Source organism: Carcharodon carcharias, chromosome 16 (genome assembly GCF_017639515.1).
Source record: "Carcharodon carcharias isolate sCarCar2 chromosome 16, sCarCar2.pri, whole genome shotgun sequence".
NCBI classification, from domain to species: domain Eukaryota; kingdom Metazoa; phylum Chordata; class Chondrichthyes; order Lamniformes; family Lamnidae; genus Carcharodon; species Carcharodon carcharias.
This window is the reverse complement of record NC_054482.1, coordinates 122,900,124-122,920,874: the sequence shown is the minus strand read 5'-3', so window position 1 is coordinate 122,920,874 and position 20,751 is coordinate 122,900,124. Positions and strand designations below refer to the sequence as shown.

General features: G+C 45.8%; 1 protein-coding gene across 2 annotated transcripts in view; it reads right to left on the bottom strand.

The window, feature by feature from the left end:
* Nucleotides 1-20,751, bottom strand: part of cfap45 (cilia and flagella associated protein 45) — a 79,703-nt gene that overhangs the window by 21,675 nt on the left and 37,277 nt on the right. For both annotated transcript variants that reach the window (XM_041208505.1, XM_041208504.1), the window contains exons 6-8: nucleotides 16,515-16,693; nucleotides 12,546-12,675; nucleotides 11,240-11,386 (exon numbers count right to left, since the gene is read on the bottom strand). In XM_041208505.1, the coding sequence (XP_041064439.1) occupies nucleotides 11,240-11,386; nucleotides 12,546-12,675; nucleotides 16,515-16,693 (456 nt within the window). The remainder of the gene's footprint in view (nucleotides 1-11,239; nucleotides 11,387-12,545; nucleotides 12,676-16,514; nucleotides 16,694-20,751) is intronic.

Here is a 20,751-nt window from a genome sequence, read left to right as displayed (position 1 = left end):
CCAACTTAGGCAGTGAATTCCAGATGCCCACCATCCTCTGGATGAAAAAGCTTTTCCTCATGTCCCCTCTAATCCATCTACCAATCACCTTAAATCTATGCCCCCTGGTAATTGACCCCTCAGCTAGGGGAAACAAGTCTTTACTGTCTACCCTATCTAGGCCCCTCAGAATTTTGTGCACCTCAGTTAGGTCATCTCTCAGCCTCCAGTTCCATCATTACATCCCTGCTTTTGTATTCAATACCTCATCCAATAAAGGAAAGCATTCCATATGCTTTCTTTGCCGCCTTATCCATCTGTCCTGCCACCTTCAGGGACCTGTGGACATGCACTCCAAATTTTTCACTTCCTCAACGCCTCTCAATATGCTCCCATTTATTGAATATTCCTTTGCTTTGCTTGCTCTCCCCAAATGCACTACCATTATCTTTTCTGGATTGAGTTCCATTTGCCACTTTCAGCCCACTCAACCAAACCATTGATATAATTCTGGAGACAAAAGCTACCCTCACTGAATCTTAATGGCACAGTAGAAGGCCATTCAGCCCATCGTGTCTGCACCAGCTCGCCAATGATCATTATGACCTAGTGCCATTGCCCTGCCTTTTCCCGTATCCCTGCACCTTGTTTCTATTCAAATAATCATCTAATGCCCTCTTGAATGCCTCGATTGAACCTGCCTCCACCACACTTCCAGGCTACGCATTCCAGACCCGAACCACTCGCGGTGTGAAAAAGTATTTTTCTCACGTCACACTTGTTTCTTTTGCAAATCACTTTAAATCGGTGCCCTCTCATTCTTGATCCTTTTGTGAGTGGGAACAGCTTCTCCCTATTTACTCTATCCAGCCCCCTCATGATTTTGAAAACTTCTATCAAGTCTCCTCTCAGCTTTCTCCTCTCCAAGGACAGCAGTCCCAATTTCTTCAATCTATCCTCATAGCTGAAGTTTCTCATCCCTGGGACCATTCTTGTAAACCTCTTCACTCTCTCCAATGTGTTCACATCCTTCCTATAATGTGGTGCCCAGAACTGTACACAATACTCCAGCTGAAGTCTTATGAGGGTCTTATATAAGTTCAGTGTAACCTCCCTGGTCTTGTATTCTATGCCCCTATTAATAAGGCCCAGGAAAATATATGCATTAATAACTGCTCTCTCCGCATATCCTGCCACCTTCAATGATCTATGTACATATACACCCAGGTCTTTCTGCTCCCTTCAAAACTCCACCCCTTATTTTATATTGTCTGTTAATGTTCTTTCTACCAAAATGCATCACTTTTCCGCATTGAACTTCACCTGCCACCTATCTGCCCACTCCACCAACTTGCCTTTGTCCTCTTGAAGTTCTACACTGTCTTCCTCACAGTTTACAACTCTCCCAAGCTTTGTATCATCCGCAAACTTTGAAATTGTCCCCTGCACACCAAGATCTAGATCATTAATATGTATCAGGAAAAGCAAGGGCCCCAATACCGACCCCTGGGGAACTCCACTACAATCCTTCCTCCAGCCCAAAAAATATCCATTGACCATTACTCTCTGCTTCCTACTTTTCAGCCAATTTTGTATCCACGTTGCTAATGTCCCTTTTATTCCATAAGCAATAACTTTTCTCACAAGTCGGTTGTGTGGCACTGTGGCAAATGCCTTTTCAAAGTCCATGTAGACCACATGTCAACAGCATTACCCTCAGTGATCTTTTCTGTTACCTCTTCAAAATACTCCAGCAAGTTAGTTAAACACAATTTCCCCTTTAGAAATACATGCTGGCTCTTCCTGTTCACCGCATATTTTTCCATGTGACAACTAATTCTATCCCAAATAATTGTTTCTAGAATCTTGCCCACCACTGCAGTTAAACTGACTGGTCTGTAATTGGCTTATCCTTACAACCGTTTTTGAACAAGGGCCTAATGTTTGCAATTCTCCAGTCCTCTGGCACCACCCCTGAGTCTAAGGAAGACTGAAAGATTATGACCAGTGCCCCTCCAATTTCTACTCTCACTTCCTTCAATATCCTTGGATGCATCTCATCCGGTCCTGGTGCCTTGTCAACTTTCAGTACCAACAGCCTATTCAACACTTCCTCCTTAAAAATTTTGAACCCTCTTAGTGACAGAGTTTCCTCATCTGTCACCATGGCCTGGGTAGTATCTACCTCCTTGTCAAAGACGGATGCAAAGTATTCACTTAATATCTCAGCCATGACCCCTTCGTCCTTGCGTAAATTCTCTTTTAGGTCGCTAATCGGCCCTACTCCTCCTTTCACCACCCTTTTACTATTTATATGCCTATAGAAGACTTTGAGATTCCCCTTTATGTTGGCTGCCAGTCTTTTCTCATAATCCCTCTTCGCTTCACCTCCTCTCTGAGCCTTCTGTATTATTCTCCGTTCTCAATTGTATTTTCTACCTAACACCAGTCGTAAGCCTCTTCACGATCATCTACATGGCCAATTTATGTGTCATATGCAAATTTCCCAATCACACTTCCCACATTTATGTCCAAATCATTAATATTAGCAACAAACAGCATACTGAGCCCTGTGGAACACCATCAGAAACCATTTTCCATTTGTAAAAACATGCAAGAAAATTATTACATGCAGCTGCGGATTTAAGTATAGCAAACGTATCATCTGCATACCGGAAATATGCAAGGGGTAGGATGTTAGGTGTCATTCCATCGAAGAGACGTTTCTCATGGAACCCAATAAAGATGTTTGCGAGAGCTGGGCCTAGAGAGGGTCCCATGGCAACACCATCTATTTGAGCATACATGACATCACTAATTCCCCAGTGGATCTTTTACTGTGAGATTACATGATTCTAGATCTAAAATAGCATTATTACTTTTTGTTTTTGTTTTGGATTTCCAGCATCCGCAGTTTTTTTGTTTTTAGCATTATTACTAATTGGTTCCACAGTATATTGCTCCAGGAAACTATCATTAAAAGATTCTGCAAACTCATCTTCTGGAACACTCTTGCCAATTTGATTGGTCCAGTCTACATGAAGGTTAAACTTCCCCACAAGTATTAACTTTGTTAAATGCTCCAATAATTTCTTGTTTAGTGCTCTGTCCAACAGTATAACTACTGTTAGGAGGCCTATAAACTACTCCCACCAGCGTTTTCTGGCTCTTGCTATTCCTAATCTCCACCCTTACTGATTCTACTTCATGATCTTCCGAGCCAAGATCCTTCCTCACTAATGTCTTTATGAACGTATATACATACGAATTAGGAGCAGGAGTAGGCCACTCGGCCCTTCAAGCCTGCTCCGCCATTCATTAAGACCATCGCTGATATTGTAACCTCAACCCTACATTCCTGCCTATCCCGGATATCCTTTCACCCCCTCGTTAATCATGCATCTATATAGCTCTGCCTTAAAAATATTCAAAGACTCTGATTCCACCACCTTTTCAGGAAGAGAGTTCCAAAGACTCATGACCCTCAGAGAAAAACATTTCTCCTTAACTGTCTTAAATGAGCGACCCCTTATTTTTAAACAGTGACCCCTAGTTCTAGAATCTCCCACAAGAGGAAACATCCTCTCCACATCCACCCTGTCAAGGCCCCTCAGGATCTTAAAGGCTTCAATCAAATCCCCTCATACTCTTCTAAACTCCAGTGGATACAAGCCTAACCTGTCCAGCCTTTCCTCAAGAGGAAACCCACCCATTCCTCGTATCAGTCTAGAAAATTGTCTCTGAGCTGCTTCTGATGTATTTACATCCTTCCTTAAATAAGATCACCAATACTGTACACAGTACTCCCGTTGTGGTCTCACCAATGCCCTGTACAACTGAAGCATAACCTCTCAACTTTTGGAATCAATTCCCCTCACAATAAATGATAAAATTCTATTAGCTTTCTACTTACTTGCAGTACCTGCATACTAGCCTTTGTGATTCATGTGCTAGGACACCCAGATCCCTCCGAGTCTCAGAGCTACATCTTTTACAATCAGGACTACCCATCCTCCTTTGTCATTCTGTCTATCTTAACAAAATATCACAAACACTAGGATGTGCATTTTCCAACTTTGCTTACCTTGTAACCATGTCTCTAATGCCGATTAGATCTAAACCATTTATTTCTATTTGTACCACCAGTTAATCTATTTTATTGACAGGTTTGGATAAGATAGACAAGGAAAATCTGTTCCCATTAGCTGATGGTACAAAGACTAGAGGACACAGATTTATGGTACTGGGCAATAGATGCAGGAATAATGTACGGAAGAACTTACTGATACAATGAGTCATAGCAACTTGGAACTCACTGTCCTTCCATTTTGGAAGCAGAGATGATGAATGGTTTCCAGAGGAAATTGAATAGGCACTTGAAGGAAATTGCTCCACAGAGAGCTGGCATCAACTTGATGGGCAGAATTTTTAAAAACTAATTCATGGGATGTGGGCTTCGCTGGCTGGACCAGCATTTATTGCCCATCCCTAGTTGCCCCTGAGGAGGTGGTGGTGAGCTGCCTTCTTGAACCGCTGGAGTCCATGTGGTGTAGGTACACCCACAGTGCTGTTAGGAAGGGAGTTCCAGGATATTGACCCAGCGACAGTGAAAGAACAGCAATATATTTCCAAGTCAGGATGGTAAGTGGCTTGGAGGGGAACTTCCAGGTGATGGTGTTCCCATCTATCTGCTGCCCTTGTCCTTCTAGATGATAGTGGTCATGGGTTTGGAAGGTGCTGTCAATTCCTCCAGTGCATCTTGTAGATGGTACACACTGCTGCTACTGTGCTTCGGTGGTAGAGGGGGTGAATGTTTGTGGATGTGGCACCAATCAAGCAGGCTGCTTTGTCCTGGATGGTGTCAAGCTTCTTGAATGATGTGGGAGCTGCACTCATCTAGGCAACTGAGGAGAATTCCATCACACTCCTGACTCGTGCCTTGTAGATTATGGACAGGCTTTGGGCAGTCAGGAGATGAGTTACTCGTCACAGGATTCCTAGCTTCTGATCTGGTCTTGTAGCCACAGTATTTATATGGCTAGTCCAGTTCAGTTACTGGGTGTTGATGTTGATAGTGGGGGATTCAGTGATGGTAATGCCATTGAACGTCAAGAGGCGATGGTTAGGTTCTCTCTTGTTGGAGATGGTCATTGCCTGGCACTTGTGTGTTGCAAATTTTACTTGCCAGTTGTCAGCTCTAGCCTGGATATTGTCCAGGTCTTGCTGCATTTGGACATGGACTGCTTCAGTATCTAAGGAGTCGCAAATGGTGCTGACCATTGCACAATCATCAGCGAACATCCCCACTTCTGACCTTATGATGAAAGGAAAGTCATTGATGAAGCAGCTAAAGGTGGTTGGGCTGAGGACACTGCCCTGAGGAACTCCTGCAGTGATGTCCTGGAGCTCAGATGACTGACCTCCAACAACCACAACCATCTTCCTTTGTGCTGGGTATGACTCCAACCAGTGGAGAGTTTTCCCCAATTCTCATTGACTCCAGTTTGGCTAGGGTTCCTTGGTTGTTATACTCAATCAAATGTGGCCTTGATGTCAAGGGCAATCACTCTCACCTCACCTCTGGAGTTCAGCCCTTTTGTCCATGTTTGAATCAAGGCCGTAATGAGGTCAGGAGCTGAGTGGCCCTGGCAGAACCCAAACTGGGTGTCAGTGAGCAGGTTATTGCTAAGCAATATCAAGTTGATGACCCCTCCCATTACTTTACTGATGATCGAGAGTAGACTGATGAGGAGGCAATTGGCCGGGTTGAATTTGTCCTGCTTTTTGTGTGCAGGACATACCTGGACAATTTTCCATATAGCCGGGTAGATGCTAGTGTTGTAGCTGTACTGGAACAGCTTGACGAGGCGAGGGGCAAGTTCTGGAGCACAAGCCTTCAGTACTATTGTCGGAATTGTGAGTGCCCATAGCCTTTGCACTATTCAGTGTCTTCAGCCATTTCTTGGTATCATGTGGAGTGAATCGAATTGGCTGAAGACTGGCATCCTGCGATGTTGGGGACTTTCGGAGGAGGCCGAGATGGATCATCCACTCGGCTCTTCTGGCTGAAGATTGTAGCAAATACTTAAGCCTTATCTTTTGCACTAATGTGCTGGGCTCCTCTATCATTGAGGATGAGAATATTTTTGGAACCTCCTACTTCAGTGAGTTATTTAATTGTCCACCGCCATTCACGACTGGATGTGGCAGGACTCCAGAGCTCAGATCTGATCCGTGGGTTGTGGGATCACTCAGCTCTGCCTACCACTTGCTGCTTATGCTGTTTGGCATGCAAGTAGTCCTGTGTTGTAGCTTCACCAGGTTGACACCTAATTTTTAGATATGCCTGGTGTTGCTCCTGGCATGCCCTCCTGCATTCCTCATTGAGCCAGGGTTAATTCCCTGGCTTGATAGTAATGCTAGAGTGGGGGATGTGCTGGGCCATAAGGTTACAGATTGTGTTCAAGTACAATTCAGCTGCTGATGGCCCACAGCACCTCATGGATGCCCAGTCTTGAGTTGCTAAAACCGTTCGAAATCTATCCCATTTCGCACGGTGGTAGTGCCATACAACATGATGGAACGTATCCTCAATGTGAAGATGGGACTTTGTCTCCAAGACTGTGTGCAGTGCTCATCCCAGTGCAACTCCCTCCCGACCATATGCCACCGTGCCACCTCCTCTGCTGGGTCTGTCCTGCCAGTGGGACAGGACATACCCAGGGATGGTGGTGTCTGGGACATAATCTGTAAGATATGACTCTGTGTGGATGACTGTGTCAGACTCTTGCTTGACTAGTCTGTGAGACAGCTCTCCCAATTTTGGCACTAGCCCCCAGATGCTGGTAAGGAGGACTTTGCAGGGTCGACAGGGCTGAGTTTGCCATTGTCGTTCCCGGTGCTGAGGTTGATGGCGGGTGGTCTGTCTGGTCTCATTCTTTTTTTGAGGCTTTGTAGAGGTTTGATAGAACTGAATGGCTTGCTAGGCCTGTTCAGAGGGCATTTAAGAGTCAACCACATTGCTGTGGGTCTGGGGTCATGATAGGCCAGACCAAAAACAGGCATCAGATTTCCTTCCCTAAAGGACATTAGTGAACCAGATGGGTTTTTACAACAATCATAAGAACATAAGAACTAGGAGCAGGAATAGGCTTTTTGATCCCTCACGCCTGCCCCGCCATTCAATAAGGTCATGGCAGATCTGCCCCAGGGCTCAACTCCTCTTAGCCCTCAACTTCTCCATATTTCTAAAATCTATCAACCTCCTCTTTAAATACTTTCAGTGATCGAGCCTCCACAACTCTTCATGGTGGAGAATTCCAGACATTCACTGCCCTCTGAGGGAAGAAATTCCTTCGCATCTCAGTTTTAAATGTGTGTCCCCTTATCCTGTAACTATGTCAACCTAGTTTGAGATTCCCCTACTAGTGGAAACATTATCTCAACGTCTACCTTGTCAAGACCCCTCAGAATCTTGTACGTTCAATTAAGATCACCCCTCATTTTTCTAAATTCTAATGAAATAAGGCCTAACCTGTTTAGCCATTCTTGATAAGTTAACCGCTTCATCCCAGGATCAGCCTAGTGAATCTCTTTTGAACTGCCTCTAAAGCCAGAATATCCTTTCTTAAATATAGGGACAAAAACTGTACACAGTACTCCAGGTGCGGCTTCAGCAACACCATGTACAGTTGTAACAAGACTTCCCTATTTTAAAACCCCAAACCTGAGCAATACAGGCCAAAATTCCATTTGCCTTCATAATTACTTGCTGCACCTACATGCTAACTATTTGTGTTCCGTGCACAAGAACACCCAGATCCCTCTACGCTGCAATTTTTTGGGGTCTCTCTCCATTTAAATAATAGTCTGCCTTTTGATTCTTCCTACGAGTGCATAACCTCACACTTTCCTCCATTAAACTCTATCTGTTAAGTTTTTGCCCACTTACTCTACCTGTCAATACTTCAATCAACAATGGTTTTATGGTCATCATTAGGCTTTTAATTCCAGAATTTTTTTTTTAATTCGTTCATGGGATGTGGGTGTCGCTGGCTAGACCAGCATTAATTGCCCATCCCTAATTGCCCTTGTTCAGAGGGCATTTAAGGATCAATCGCATTGATGTGCATCTGGAGTCATACGTAGGCTAGACCAGGTAAGGACAGCAGATTTCCTTCCTAAAGGGCATTAGTGAGAAAGGTGGGTTTTTACAACAATCGGCAATGGTTTCATGCGTCATCAGACTTTGAATTCCAGACTCTTTATTATTGAATTCAAATTTCACCATCTGCCATAGTGTGATTCAAAGTTATTCGGGTCCCCAGAGCATTACCTTGCATCTCTGAAATACTAGCCAGTGACAATAGCACTATGCCACCACCGCCGCAGCAACAACACCAGTACACCTCTTTCTGTGCACTAAATGACCCCTACTTCTCTGCCCGTCTTGTGCCTCTGTGTCTCTGTGCGTCTGTCTCAAACACAGAATCACAGTGCAGAAGAGGCCTTTCGGCCCTTCGAGTCTGCACCAACACATGAGAAACACCTGACCTACCTAATCCCACTTACCAGCACTTGGCCCATAGCCTTGAATGTTATGACGTGCCAAGTGCCTCTGGGTAAAAAAGTTTTTCCTCGCATCCCTCCTAAACCTCCTGCCCCTCACCTTGAACTTATGCCCCCATGTGACTGACACTTCAACTAAAGGGAACAGCTGCTCCCTATCCACCCTGTCCATGCCCCTCAATCTTCTACATCTCGATCAGGTCACCCCCTCAGTCTTCTCTGCTCCAACGAAAACAACCCATGTCTATCCCAACCTCTCTTCATAAATTAAATGTTTCATCCCAGGCAACATCCTGATGAATCTCCTCTGCACCCCCTCCAGTGCAATCACATCCTTCCTATAATGTGGCGACCAGAACTGCACACAGTACTCCAGCTGTGACTTCACCAAGGTTCTATACAACTCCAACATGACCTCCCTACTTTTGTAACCTATGCCTCGATTGATAAAGGCAAGTGTTCCATAAGCCTTTTTCACCACCCCACTAACATGCCCCTCCGCCTTCAGAGATCTATGGACACACACGCCAAGGTCCCCTTGTTCCTCAGAACTTCCTAGTGCCATGCCGTTCGTTGAATACTTCCTTGTCAAATTACTCCTTCCAAAGTGTATCACCTCACCCTTTTCAGGGTTAAATTCCATCTGCCACTTATCTGCTCTTTTGACCATCCTGTCCATATCTTCCTGTATCCCAAGACACTCAACCTCATTGTTAACCACCCAGATAATCTTTGTGTCATCTGCAAACTTACTAATCCTACCCCCCATATCCCCTACCCATAGTCATCTACGTTGTATTTATAAATGACATATAATTGGGGACCCAGCACAGATCCCTGTGGTATGCCACTGGACACTGGCTTCCAGTCACTAAAGCATCCTTCTGTCATCACCCTCTGTCTCCTACACTAAGCCAATTTCGAATCCACCTTATCAAATTACCCTGTATCCCATGTGCATTTGCCTTCTTTGTAAGTCTCCCTTGTGGGACCTTATCAAAGGCTTTGCTGAAATCCATGTAAACTACATCAACTACACTACCCTCATCTACACATCTGGTCACCTTCTCAAAAAATTCAATCAAATTTGTTAGGCATGACCTCCCTCTGACAAAGCCATGCTGACTATACCTGATCCAACCTTGCCTCTCCAAGTGGAGATGGATTCTCTCCTTCAGAAATTTCTCCAATAGTTTCCCTACCACTGACGTGAGACTCACTGACCTGTAGTTCCCTGGCTTATCTCTACAACCCTTCTTAAATAGCGGAACCACATTAGCTGTTCTCCAGTCCTCTGGCACCTCCCCCATGGCCAGAGAGGAATTAAAAATTTGGGTTAGAGCCCCTGCGATCTCCACCCTTGCCTCCCTCAGCAGTCAGGGACACAAATCATCCGGACCTGGAGATTTGTCCACTTTTAAGCCTGCCAACACCTCCAATACCTTGTCACTCCCTCTATCAATTTGCTCAAGAACCTCACAGTCTCTCTCTCCGAGTTCTATATCTTCATCCTCATTCTCTTGGATGAAGATGGATGTGAAGTATTCATTCAACACTCTCGCGATGTCCTCTGGCTCCACCCATTGGTTGCCCCTTTGGTCCCGAATAGGCCCTACTCTTTCCCTGATTATCCTCTTCCCATTGACATACTTATAGAATTTCTTGGGATTTTCCCTACTTTTACCAGCCAGAGCTTTCTCATATCCCCTCTTTGCTCTCCTAATTGCTTTCTTAAGCTCCACCCTGCACTGTCTGTACTCCACTAATGCCTCTCCTGATATGCTTCCCTTGTACCTGCTAAAAGCCTCTCTTTTCCTTCTCATCATAACTTGAATATCTCTGGTCATCCATGGTTCTCTGGACTTGTTACTCCTTCCTATCACCCTCGAGGGAACATGTTGAGCCTGTACCCTTCCCATTTCCTTTTTGAACACCACCCACTGTTCCTCTGTGGATTTCCCCACAAGTAGCTGTTCACAGTCTATCTTGGCCAGATCCTGCCTTATTTTACTAAAATCCACTCTCCCCCCAATCCAAATCATTTTTTTTGCAACTTTTCGATTTCTTTGTCCATGACAAACTTAAACTGTACCATGTTGTGGTCGCTATCGCTAAAATGCCCCCCCACCACCACCTCAGCCACCTGTCCGGCTTCATTCCCCAGAATTGGGTCCAGCAATGCGCCATCCCTTGTTGGACCCTCTACATATTGACCTAAAAAGCTCTCCTGTACACATTTCAAGAAATCCACTCCATCCAAGCCCTTAGCACCATGTCTATCCCAATTAATGTTGGGAAAGTTGAAATCACCTAATGTAATTATCCTATTGTTATTGTTTTTACACACCTCCACAAATTGTGCACATATTTTCTCCTTAATTTCCCATTGACTATCTGGGGGTCTATAATAAACACCTAAAAATGTAGTTGCCCCTTTTTTATTCCTAAGCTCTACCCACGAAGATTCATTCAATGCCCCCTCCAAGATATCATCTCTCCTTACTGCAGTAACTGACTCCTTAACTAATAATGCAATGCCTCCTCCTCTTTTACGCCCTCCCCTGTCTCACCTAAAGATTCTATATCCCGGAATGTTGAGTTGCCAATCCTGCACCACCCTCAACCACATCTGTGATGGCTACTATATCACACCCCAGGTCCCTCTCTCTTCTCCACTGTCATAGCCTTTTACCATCTTGGCGTCCTGGAATTCCCGAACTTTCTGGTCGGCCTGCCGGTCTTGCTCTTGCATCAGCTCCTGATGTCGTTGCACCTGTTCATTGGACTCTTTGATCTCCTGGTGCCTCCTCCTCTGTTGTCGACGCTTCTCCTGCAAGTTCTGTGCATGGGACAGGTTACTGAGGAGGAGAGGGGAGGTGCAATTCGAGGGGATAAATGGTAAGGTTTTGAGGTGGGAAAGAGAGGAGAGGAAATTGGTGTGAGAAGGACATTGTTGGAAAGGGAAGAGGGAATGAGATTAGTGGGAGGGAAGGTGAAGAGTACGGAGAAGGGCTGGGGAAGAAGAAACAGAGGAGAAGGTGGAAAGAGGGGAGAGTGGAGGAGGAAGAAGAGATGAAGGGGGTGAGTGGAGAGGAGCAGAGGGAAGGATAGGGAAGAAGTGGCAAGGGATGGAGGGATTGGCAAAGGGGGCCATAGTGAGAGGGGAAGGGAGAGGTGGGAGGGATAGAAGTGGAGGGTTCAGATAGAGGGAAGGGAAAGAGGTAGAGGAGGGTAGGAGGACAGGGAGAAAGAGGAAGGTGAAAAGGGGGAGCGGGAGACAAGGGGGAGGGTAGAGGGGACAAGTGGGAGAGAAGAGTGAGAAAGGGGAAGAGGGAGGGGGGAAAGGAGGAGAGGGAGAGTGTGAGAGGAAAGTAGAAGGAGGGGGTTTGGAGGGGTGAGAAGGTGGGAGAGGAGGGGGGAGGGGGAGTGGGAGTGGGAGGAGAGAGGGGGAGTTGGAGAGAAGAAGGGAGGAGAGGAATGGGGAGAGTTGGGGGGGCAAAGAAGAGGTGGTGAGTAGGAGACGGGGAGAGAGGGAGGGGGTGGAGTGGGAGAATGGGGACCAGACAAGAAGAGGACAATGAAAGGGGGAGGGGGCAGAGGGAGAAAGGGGAGGATCGTGGGAGGGGGAGGGTGGAGTGGGAAAATGGGGACTGGACAAGAAGAGGACAATGAAAGGGGGAAGGGGCAAAGGGAGAGGGGGGAGGATCATGGGAGGGAAGGGAGAGGGGGTGAATTGGAGCAGAAAGTGGAGGGTTAGGAGGGAGGGGAGTGACGTTTGATTTGATTGCTCTTCTCAGCAATTCTCCCGGGTTCATTTTCGTACTCTCATGTGCTTTCTCTTCCTCTTTCACACTCTTACTCTCGCTCTTGCTCTTGTTCTTTCGCTCTCTCACTTTTGCTTTCTCTTTCACTCACTCAATCTCACTCTCACTTCCTGCTCTTTATTTTCCACTCAAGGTCTCTGACTCTCACACTTATTTGCTCACGCTTGCTCTCACCTCCAGATCCTCCTGCTGCATTTTCTCCATTGCCTGAACTCTCTCCATCGCCTGCAATGCTTTATGTTCCAGTTGTAACATCCGTTCTTGTTCCCTCTCCTCAATCTGCTGAATGATGTGAGCTTTGGCCCTGAGACAACAAATGGCAGAATTAGACCCAATTATTCCCTCCTGTCCTCTCTTTCCCATCCTCTTTCTTTCTATATTTGTCTCCTCCCTCCTCTCCATGTTTGTCACTGTCTTTCACTGCCCTCTCTCACTGCATCTCAGCCCATATCCACTCTCTGCCTCTCTTCCTCTCGCTCACTCTCTCTCTCTCTCTCTCTCTAGCCATCTATCTCAGGCTGCCTGCTTGTTTCTCTCTCACTCCCTCTGTCTCATTCCCTCTGGCTGTCTTGCTCTCTCACCTTGCCCTCAGTCCTTGCCTCACCCTATGTCTTGTTCTCTTAGTCCTCATCTCTCTCTTTGTTCTTTCTTTCTCTCCCTCTCTCTGTCTTGTTCTCAGTCTGTCTGTTTGTCTCAGTCCATGTCTCACTCTCTCTCTCTCTCTCTCTATCTCTCTATCTCACTCCCTCTTTACCTCGCTTCCTCTCTCTTGCTCCCTCTCTGTTTTGCTCCTCCTTCCTCTGTCTCGCTCTCACCCGCTCTCCCTCAGTCCAAGTCTCGCCTTCTAAATTGCTTTCTCAATCTGTATCTCCAGAGTCACAGAGTTATACAGCGCTGAAACAGGCCCTTCAGCCCATAATGTCTGTGCCGGCCATAAAGCCCGTTTTCCATCACTTGGCCTATAGCCCTGTACGCTATGGCATTTCAAGTGCTCATCTAAATACTTCTTAAATGTTGTGAGGGTTCCTGCCTCTATCACACCTCCAGGCAGTGTGTTCCAGATTCCAACCTCACTACATCCTCTGGCTCTATGCACAGATTGCTACTTTGGTCCCTTGATGGGCCCTACTCTTTCCCTGGTTATCTTCTTGCCCTTAGTATATTTATAATGTATATCTGTAGTTCTGCCCCCCTCTAAGCCTTTCACACTAAGACTATCCCAGTTAAGAATGGGGAAGTTGAAATCCCCTCCTATTATTACCCTATTATTTTTACACCTCTAAGATTTGCCTACATATCTACTCTTCTATCTCCCCCTGACAGGTTGGAGGCCTACAGTACATTCCCAACAATGTGATTGCCCCCCCTTTTTTTTTTAAGTTCTACCCATATGACTTCATTTGAGGAACCTTCCAAGATACCATCCCTCCTTACTGCAGGAATTGACTCCTTGATCAATAGTGCAATGCCACCTCCTCTTTTACACCCACCCCTTTCACACCTGAAGATTCTATACCCAGGAATATTGAGCTGCCAGTCCTGCCCTTCCCTCAGCCATGTCTCTATGATAGCAACAATATCATATTCCCATGTGTTAATCAATGCCCTCAATTCATCTGTCGAAGGGTCATGAGGACTCGAAACGTCAGCTCTTTTCTTCTCCGCCGATGCTGCCAGACCTGCTGAGTTTTTCCAGGTAATTCTGTTTTTGTTTTTGCCCTCAATTCATCTGCCTGACTTGTAAGACTCCTTGTGTTAACTTAGATAAAATCCAGCCTTGCATTATTCCCTTGTGCTTCAACAGGTCTATATTTTCTCTGCCTTCCAAACTCACTTAGTTTCTCTTCTATATTTGGCTGTGCATCACCCCCTACTGTACCTGTACTCAATATCCCATCTCCCTGCCAAATTAGTTTAAATCCCTCCAACAGCCACTAGCAAACCTCCCCACAAAAATGTTGGTCCCGTTCCGGTTCAGGTGTAACCCATCCGATTTGTACAGCCCCATCTTTGCCAGAAACAGACCCAGTGATCCAGGAAGCTAAAGCCCTCCCTCCTGCACCGTGTCTTCAGCCACGCATTCATACCCTCTATCCTCCTATTCCTATAGCACGTGGCATAAGGAGTAATCCAGAGATTACAACTTTTGAGGTCCTGCTTTTTAATCTGCTTCCTAGCTCCCTATATTCTTGTTGCAGGACCTCTTCCCTCTTTCTACCTATATCGTTGGTATCAATGTGAGCCACTACCTCTGACTGTTCACCCTCCTCCTTCAGAATGCCCTGCAGCTGCTCTGTGACATCCTTGGCCCTGGCACCAGGGAAGCAACACACCACCCTAGAGTCACATCTACAGCCACAGAAGTGCCTGTCTGCACCCCTCACTATTGAGTCTCCTACCATTATTGCTCTTGCACTCTAACTCCTCCACCCTTGAGCAGCTGAGCTATCCACAGTGCCATGAACTTGGCTCGTGCTGCACTCTTCAGATGAACCTTCACCCTCACCTTTTTCCAACACAGAAAAATGGTTCTTGAGTGAGAAGCATCCTGGGAATTTCCTGACTACCTGCCTGCCTCCCTTCTTCTGACTGGTGGTCACCCATTCCCCCTCTGACTGCACTTCTTTAAATTGCAGAGTGACCACATCTAAAAACATGCTGTCCATGTAACCCTCAGCATCGCGGATGTGTCTTCAGCTGATGCTCAAGCTCTGAAACCCGTTGCTCAAGCTGGTCAAGCCAGTGGCATTTCCTGCACTTGTGGACATCCAGACAGCAAGGAGTAGCTAAGAATTCCCAAATGCTGCAGGCGGTACAACACAAGGGACTGAGCTCCCTTGTCATACATTTTGTTTCTTTTTAATTAAGACTGTTTCCTTAAATTTAAGCCCGGCTCTGCTTAGTGAAGTCTCGCACTTTACAGCCCCGCTCTGCTCTCTGAAGTCTCTCTCTTTACAGCCCCGTTCTGCTCACTGAATTTTTCTCTTTACAGCCCCGCTCTGCTCACTGAATCTCTCTCTTTACAGCCCCGTTCTGCTCATTGAATCTCTCTCTTTACAGCCCCGCTCTGCTCACTGAAGTCTCTCTCTTTACAGCCCCGCTCTGCTCACTGAATCTCTCTCTTTACAGCCCCGCTCTGCTCACTGAATCTCTCTCTTTACAGCCCCGCTCTGCTCACTGAAGTCTCTCTCTTTACAGCCCCGCTCTACTCACTGAATCTCTCTCTTTACAGCCCCGCTCTGCTCACTGAATCTCTCTCTTTACAGCCCCGCTCTGCTCACTGAATATCTCTCTTTACAGCCCCGCTCTGCTCACTGAAGTCTCTCTCTTTACAGCCCCGCTCTGCTCACTGAATCTCTCTCTTTACAGCCCCGCTCTGCTCACTGAATCTCTCCCTTTACAGCCCCGCTCTGCTCACTGAAGTCTCTCTCTTTACAGCCCCGCTCTGCTCACTGAAGTCTCTCTCTTTACAGCCCCGCTCTGCTCACTGAAGTCTCTCTCTTTACAGTCCCACTCTGCTCACTGAAGTCTCTCTCTTTACAGCCCTGCGCTCTCACTGAAGTCTCTCTCTTTACAGCCCCGCTCTGCTCACTGAATCTCTCCCTTTACAGCCCTGCTCTGCTCATTGAATATCTCCCTTTACAGCCCTGCTCTGCTCACTGAATCTCTTTACAGCCCTGCTCTGCTCACTGAAGTCTCTCTCTTTACAGTCCCGCTCTGCTCACTGAAGTCTCTCTTTACAGCCCCGCTCTGCTCACTGAATCTCTCCCTTTACAGCCCTGCTCTGCTCGTTGAATCTCTCCCTTTACAGCCCCGCTCTGCTCACTGAATCTCTTTACAGCCCTGCTCTGCTCACTGAAGTCTCTCTCTTTACAGTCCCGCTCTGCTCACTGAAGTCTCTCTCTTTACAGCCCCGCTCTGCTCACTGAATCTCTCTCTTTACAGCCCCGCTCTGCTCACTGAATCTCTCTCTTTACAGCCCCGCTCTGCTCACTGAAGTCTCTCTCTTTACAGCCCCGCTCTGTTCACTGAAGTCTCTCTCTTTACAGCCCCGCTCTGCTCACTGAAGTCTCTCTCTTTACAGCACCACTCTGCTCAGTCAGTCATCCTGCTCTTTTTTCTTTCATTCTCTGTCTCTCTCACCTCAGCCCATTTTCTTTTCTGATACGTTCAAGCTCATCCTGCATCTTGATGGCTTTCTGACGATCCACTTCCATCATCTTATCCAGTCGTTTCTCCTCCTCCAACATTTCTTTCTCGATCTGCTCCTTCTCCAGAATCTGGGCATCCCGGATTGCATGACACCTGGCATCTGTGATAGTCTACAAAATTACAGGACCATGAACAGAAACGTTCCCTCTACACAGTCCTTTTTTATTCTTTCATGAAATGTGAGCATCGTTGGTCAGGCCAGCATTTGTTGCCCATCTCTAATTGCCCTTGAGAAGGTGGCAGTTAGCCTCCTTCTTGAACCGCTACTGTTCATTTGGTATAGGTTACACTCAACAGTGCTGTTAGGAAGGGATTCTAGGATTTTGACCCACCAACAGTGAAAGTACCACAATATAGTTCCATGTCAGGATGATGTGTGGCTTGTGGGGGAAGTTGCAGGTTGTGTTCCCATGCCTCTGCTGTCCTTGTTTTTTTAGATGATAGAGGTTGTGGGCTTAGAGGGGTTTGTCAAAGGAGTTTGGCAAATTGATGCCATGCATCTTGTACATGGTACACAATGCTGCCACTGTGCATTAGTGATGGAGAGAGTGAATGTTTAAGGAGGTCGATGGGCTGCCGATCAAGCAGGCTGCTTTGTCCTGAATTGTGTTAAGCTTCTTCAATTTTGTTGGAGCCACACTCATCCAGACAAAGTTCCAACACACTCCTGACTTGTACGTTGTAAATGTTTTGGGAGTTGGGAGGTTACTCAATGAAGAAATTCTAGTCTCTGATCTGCTCTTGTAGCCACAGTTTTTTTTAATTCTTTCATGGGATATAGGCGTTGCTGGCAAGGCCAACATTTGTTGCCAGTTGCGATATGATGATATGTACCTTGAAGGGGTTGTATCTTCAACTATTGTCAATCATTACATACCTCAATGGGATGTTATATATTAGTCCCAAGGCTTGTAGGCAATCTATGAACAGCAGTGGTAAAAGTCAGATGCATAATCCTTAGCCTCCAAGTGAATACTATCCATATATAGTTTCATCTTCAAATAAATAACCGACGTTGTTGTTTCACCAATCCTGGCAAATGATTGGTATGTTTACATCAAAGAGAAGGACATAGCATAGCACATTTTTTGAAGATTTGACAGAGTAAGATACAAGCCTCAATCTTTCACATGCAGCAGAAGAGAACAACTTGTGTGAAAGTGAAATAAACATCAAGCCTAACCATGTGTAAGTCATTCTGCAGTTCAGTAGGAATTCTACGTGGATCGCACCTCGCTCCAGGCAGCAGGCACCTGGTCCTGGTAAGATTGTTCAAATCTGGGAGAGCTTAATTAGTAAAAGTCTACCCGCTGCAAAGTTCAAACAGGGACAAAAATTAAACAACAGACTACAGGTGGTCTCACTTTAAGTAGAACAGCATAAACATGAAAATTCATTATAGCTGAAGCTAAATACTGCAGCCCGAGCTAAAAAGAATAAGTGCATCAATTAACAGATCCAAAATTTACTGTTTTATGGGCAGAGTTAGAGATAAACCAGGAAAAATCAGAACTAACTCAACAAAGCCACCATCGCAGTCAAGCAGTAACCTATAACTCTCCCACCCCCACTGGAGCACCCAACTACAGTCTTGACCCCCCCTAACAACCCCAACCTGACTACCCCAGACAACCACCCGACTATACCACAACATAGTTAGTTCCCTGGACACTGGACTATGCCCCGACCCAACCAGGCTACCTGCCCTGACCCAAAAACACCCTTGACCAGACCTGACTGCCACCCTCGACCCAACTACCCTCATACCAAACCATCCCCCATCCAATGACCAGACCTAACGAGCCCCCGAGCAGATTACCCCTCCCAACCCTACAACCGCCTGACCCACCAACCCACTTCACCCACCTACTCATGCCAACATATGTACGTGTGAACATACTAATTAGGAGCAGGAATAGGCCATCCCATTCGCTCCCTCAAGCCTGCCCCACCATTCAATAAGATCATGACTGATCTGATTGTGGCCTCAACTCCATGCTTTGCCTAACCCTGATAACCTTTGACTCCCTTGTTAGTGAAGAATCTATCAACGGCTGCCTTTAAATTATTCAATGACCCTGCCTCCAACGCTCTCTGGGGAAGAGAGTTCTAAAGCGAGTTTCTCTGGGAGAAAAGCTTTCTTCTCATCTCCATCTTAAATAGGAGACCCCATATTTTTAAACTGTGTCCCCTAGTTCTAGTCTCCCCACAAGGAGAGACATCCTTTCAGGATCCAGCTGGTCAAGTCCCTTGAGGAATGTTATGTTTCAATAAGATCACACCTCAATCACCTAAACTCCAATGGATACAGGTCCAGCCTGAACAAACTTTTCTCATGAGATAGCATCCCCCCTCCAGGTATTAGTTGAGTGAACCTTCTCTGAACAGCTTCTAATGCATTTATATCATTTCTTAAAAAAGAGACCAAGCTGTACACAGTATTCCAGATGTGGTCTCACCAACACCCTGTACAACTCCAGAAAAACATCCCTCTCTTTATGTTCCATTCCCTTTACACCGCAGTAAATGACAACATTCTCTTTGCCTTCCTAATCACTTGCCGTGCCTGCATACTAACTCTTTGTGATTCATGTACTATGATACACAGATCCTTCTGTACTGCAGAATTCTGCAATCTCTCTCCATTTAAATAATTTGCTGCGTTTCTATTCTTCCTGCCAAAGTGGACAAGTTCACATTTTGCCACATTAAACTCCATGTGCTAAGTTTTTGCCCACTCACTTAGCCTATCTATGTCCCTTTGCAGACTCCTCATGTCCTCTTCACAACTTACTTTCCTACTTATCTCTGTGTCATCAGCAAATTTAGCCACCATTCCTTCAGCCCCTTCATCCAAGTCATTGATATAAATTGTAAACAGTTGAGGCCCCAGCACTGATCCATGATCATCCGTCACATCTTGTCAACCCAAAAATGACCCATTTATGTCTACTTTCCATTTCCTGTTAGGTAACCAATCCTCTGTTCATGCTAATATGTTACTTCCATAAGCTTTAATTTGTGTAGTAATCTTTGATGAGGTAACTTGTCAAATCGCTTCTGGAAATCCAAGTACAGCACATCCATAAGTTTCCCTTTATCCACATTGCTTGTTACTTCCTCAAAGAAATCTAATAAATTAATCAAACAGGATTTCCCTTTCACAAAACCATGTTGACTCTGCCTGATTACATTGAGATATTCTAAGTCCCCTGCTATAATCTCCTCAATGATAGATTCCAGTAATTTCCCTACAACAGATGTTAAGCTAACTGGCCTGTAGTTTCCTGCTTTCAGTTCCCTCCTTTCTTGAGTAGGAGAGTTATACTGACTATTTTCCAATCTGATGGCACCTTTCTAGAATCTAGGGAATGTTGAAAATTTAAAACCAATGCATCTGCTATCTCAGCAACCACTTCTAATAAGACTCTAGGATGAAGTCCATCAGGAACTGGGGCTTGTCAGCTTTTAGTTCTAATAATTTTCTCAGCACCATTTCCTCTGTGATTGTAATTGTTTTAAGTTCCTCCATCCCTTTCAGCTCCTGATTCACAATTATCTCTGGGATGTAGTTTGTATCCTGTACTGCACAGACAGATGAAAATTATCCATTCAATTCATTAACCATTTCCTTATTTTCTATTATTAATTCAGCAGACCGGAAGGAGAGAGTGTTTGTGGAAGGAGTGCCAAGCAAGTGGGCTGCTTTGTCCTGGATGGTGTCAAGCTTCTTGGAGCTGCACTCATCCAGGTAAGTGGAGAGTATTCCAGCACACTCCTGACTTGTGCCCTGTAGATGGCAGGGAGGCTTTGAGGAGTCAGGAGGTGAGTTACTCGCCACACGAATCAGAGCCTCTGATCTCTTATAGACTCATAGACGTTTACAGCACAGGAGGCCATTCAGCCCATCATGTCCATGCTGGACAACAAAGATCTGACTACACTAATCTTATTTCCCTGCGGGCTATGGCAAGTACGTGTCCATAGATCTCTGAAGGTGGAGGGGGCATGTTAGTGGGGTGGTGAAAAAGGCATTTGGGACACTTGCCTTTATCAATCGAGGCATAGATTACAAAAGCAGGGAGGTCATGTTGGAGTTGTAGAGAACCACAGCTGGAGTACTGTGTGCAGTTCAGGTCACCATATTATAGGGGGTATCTGATTATAC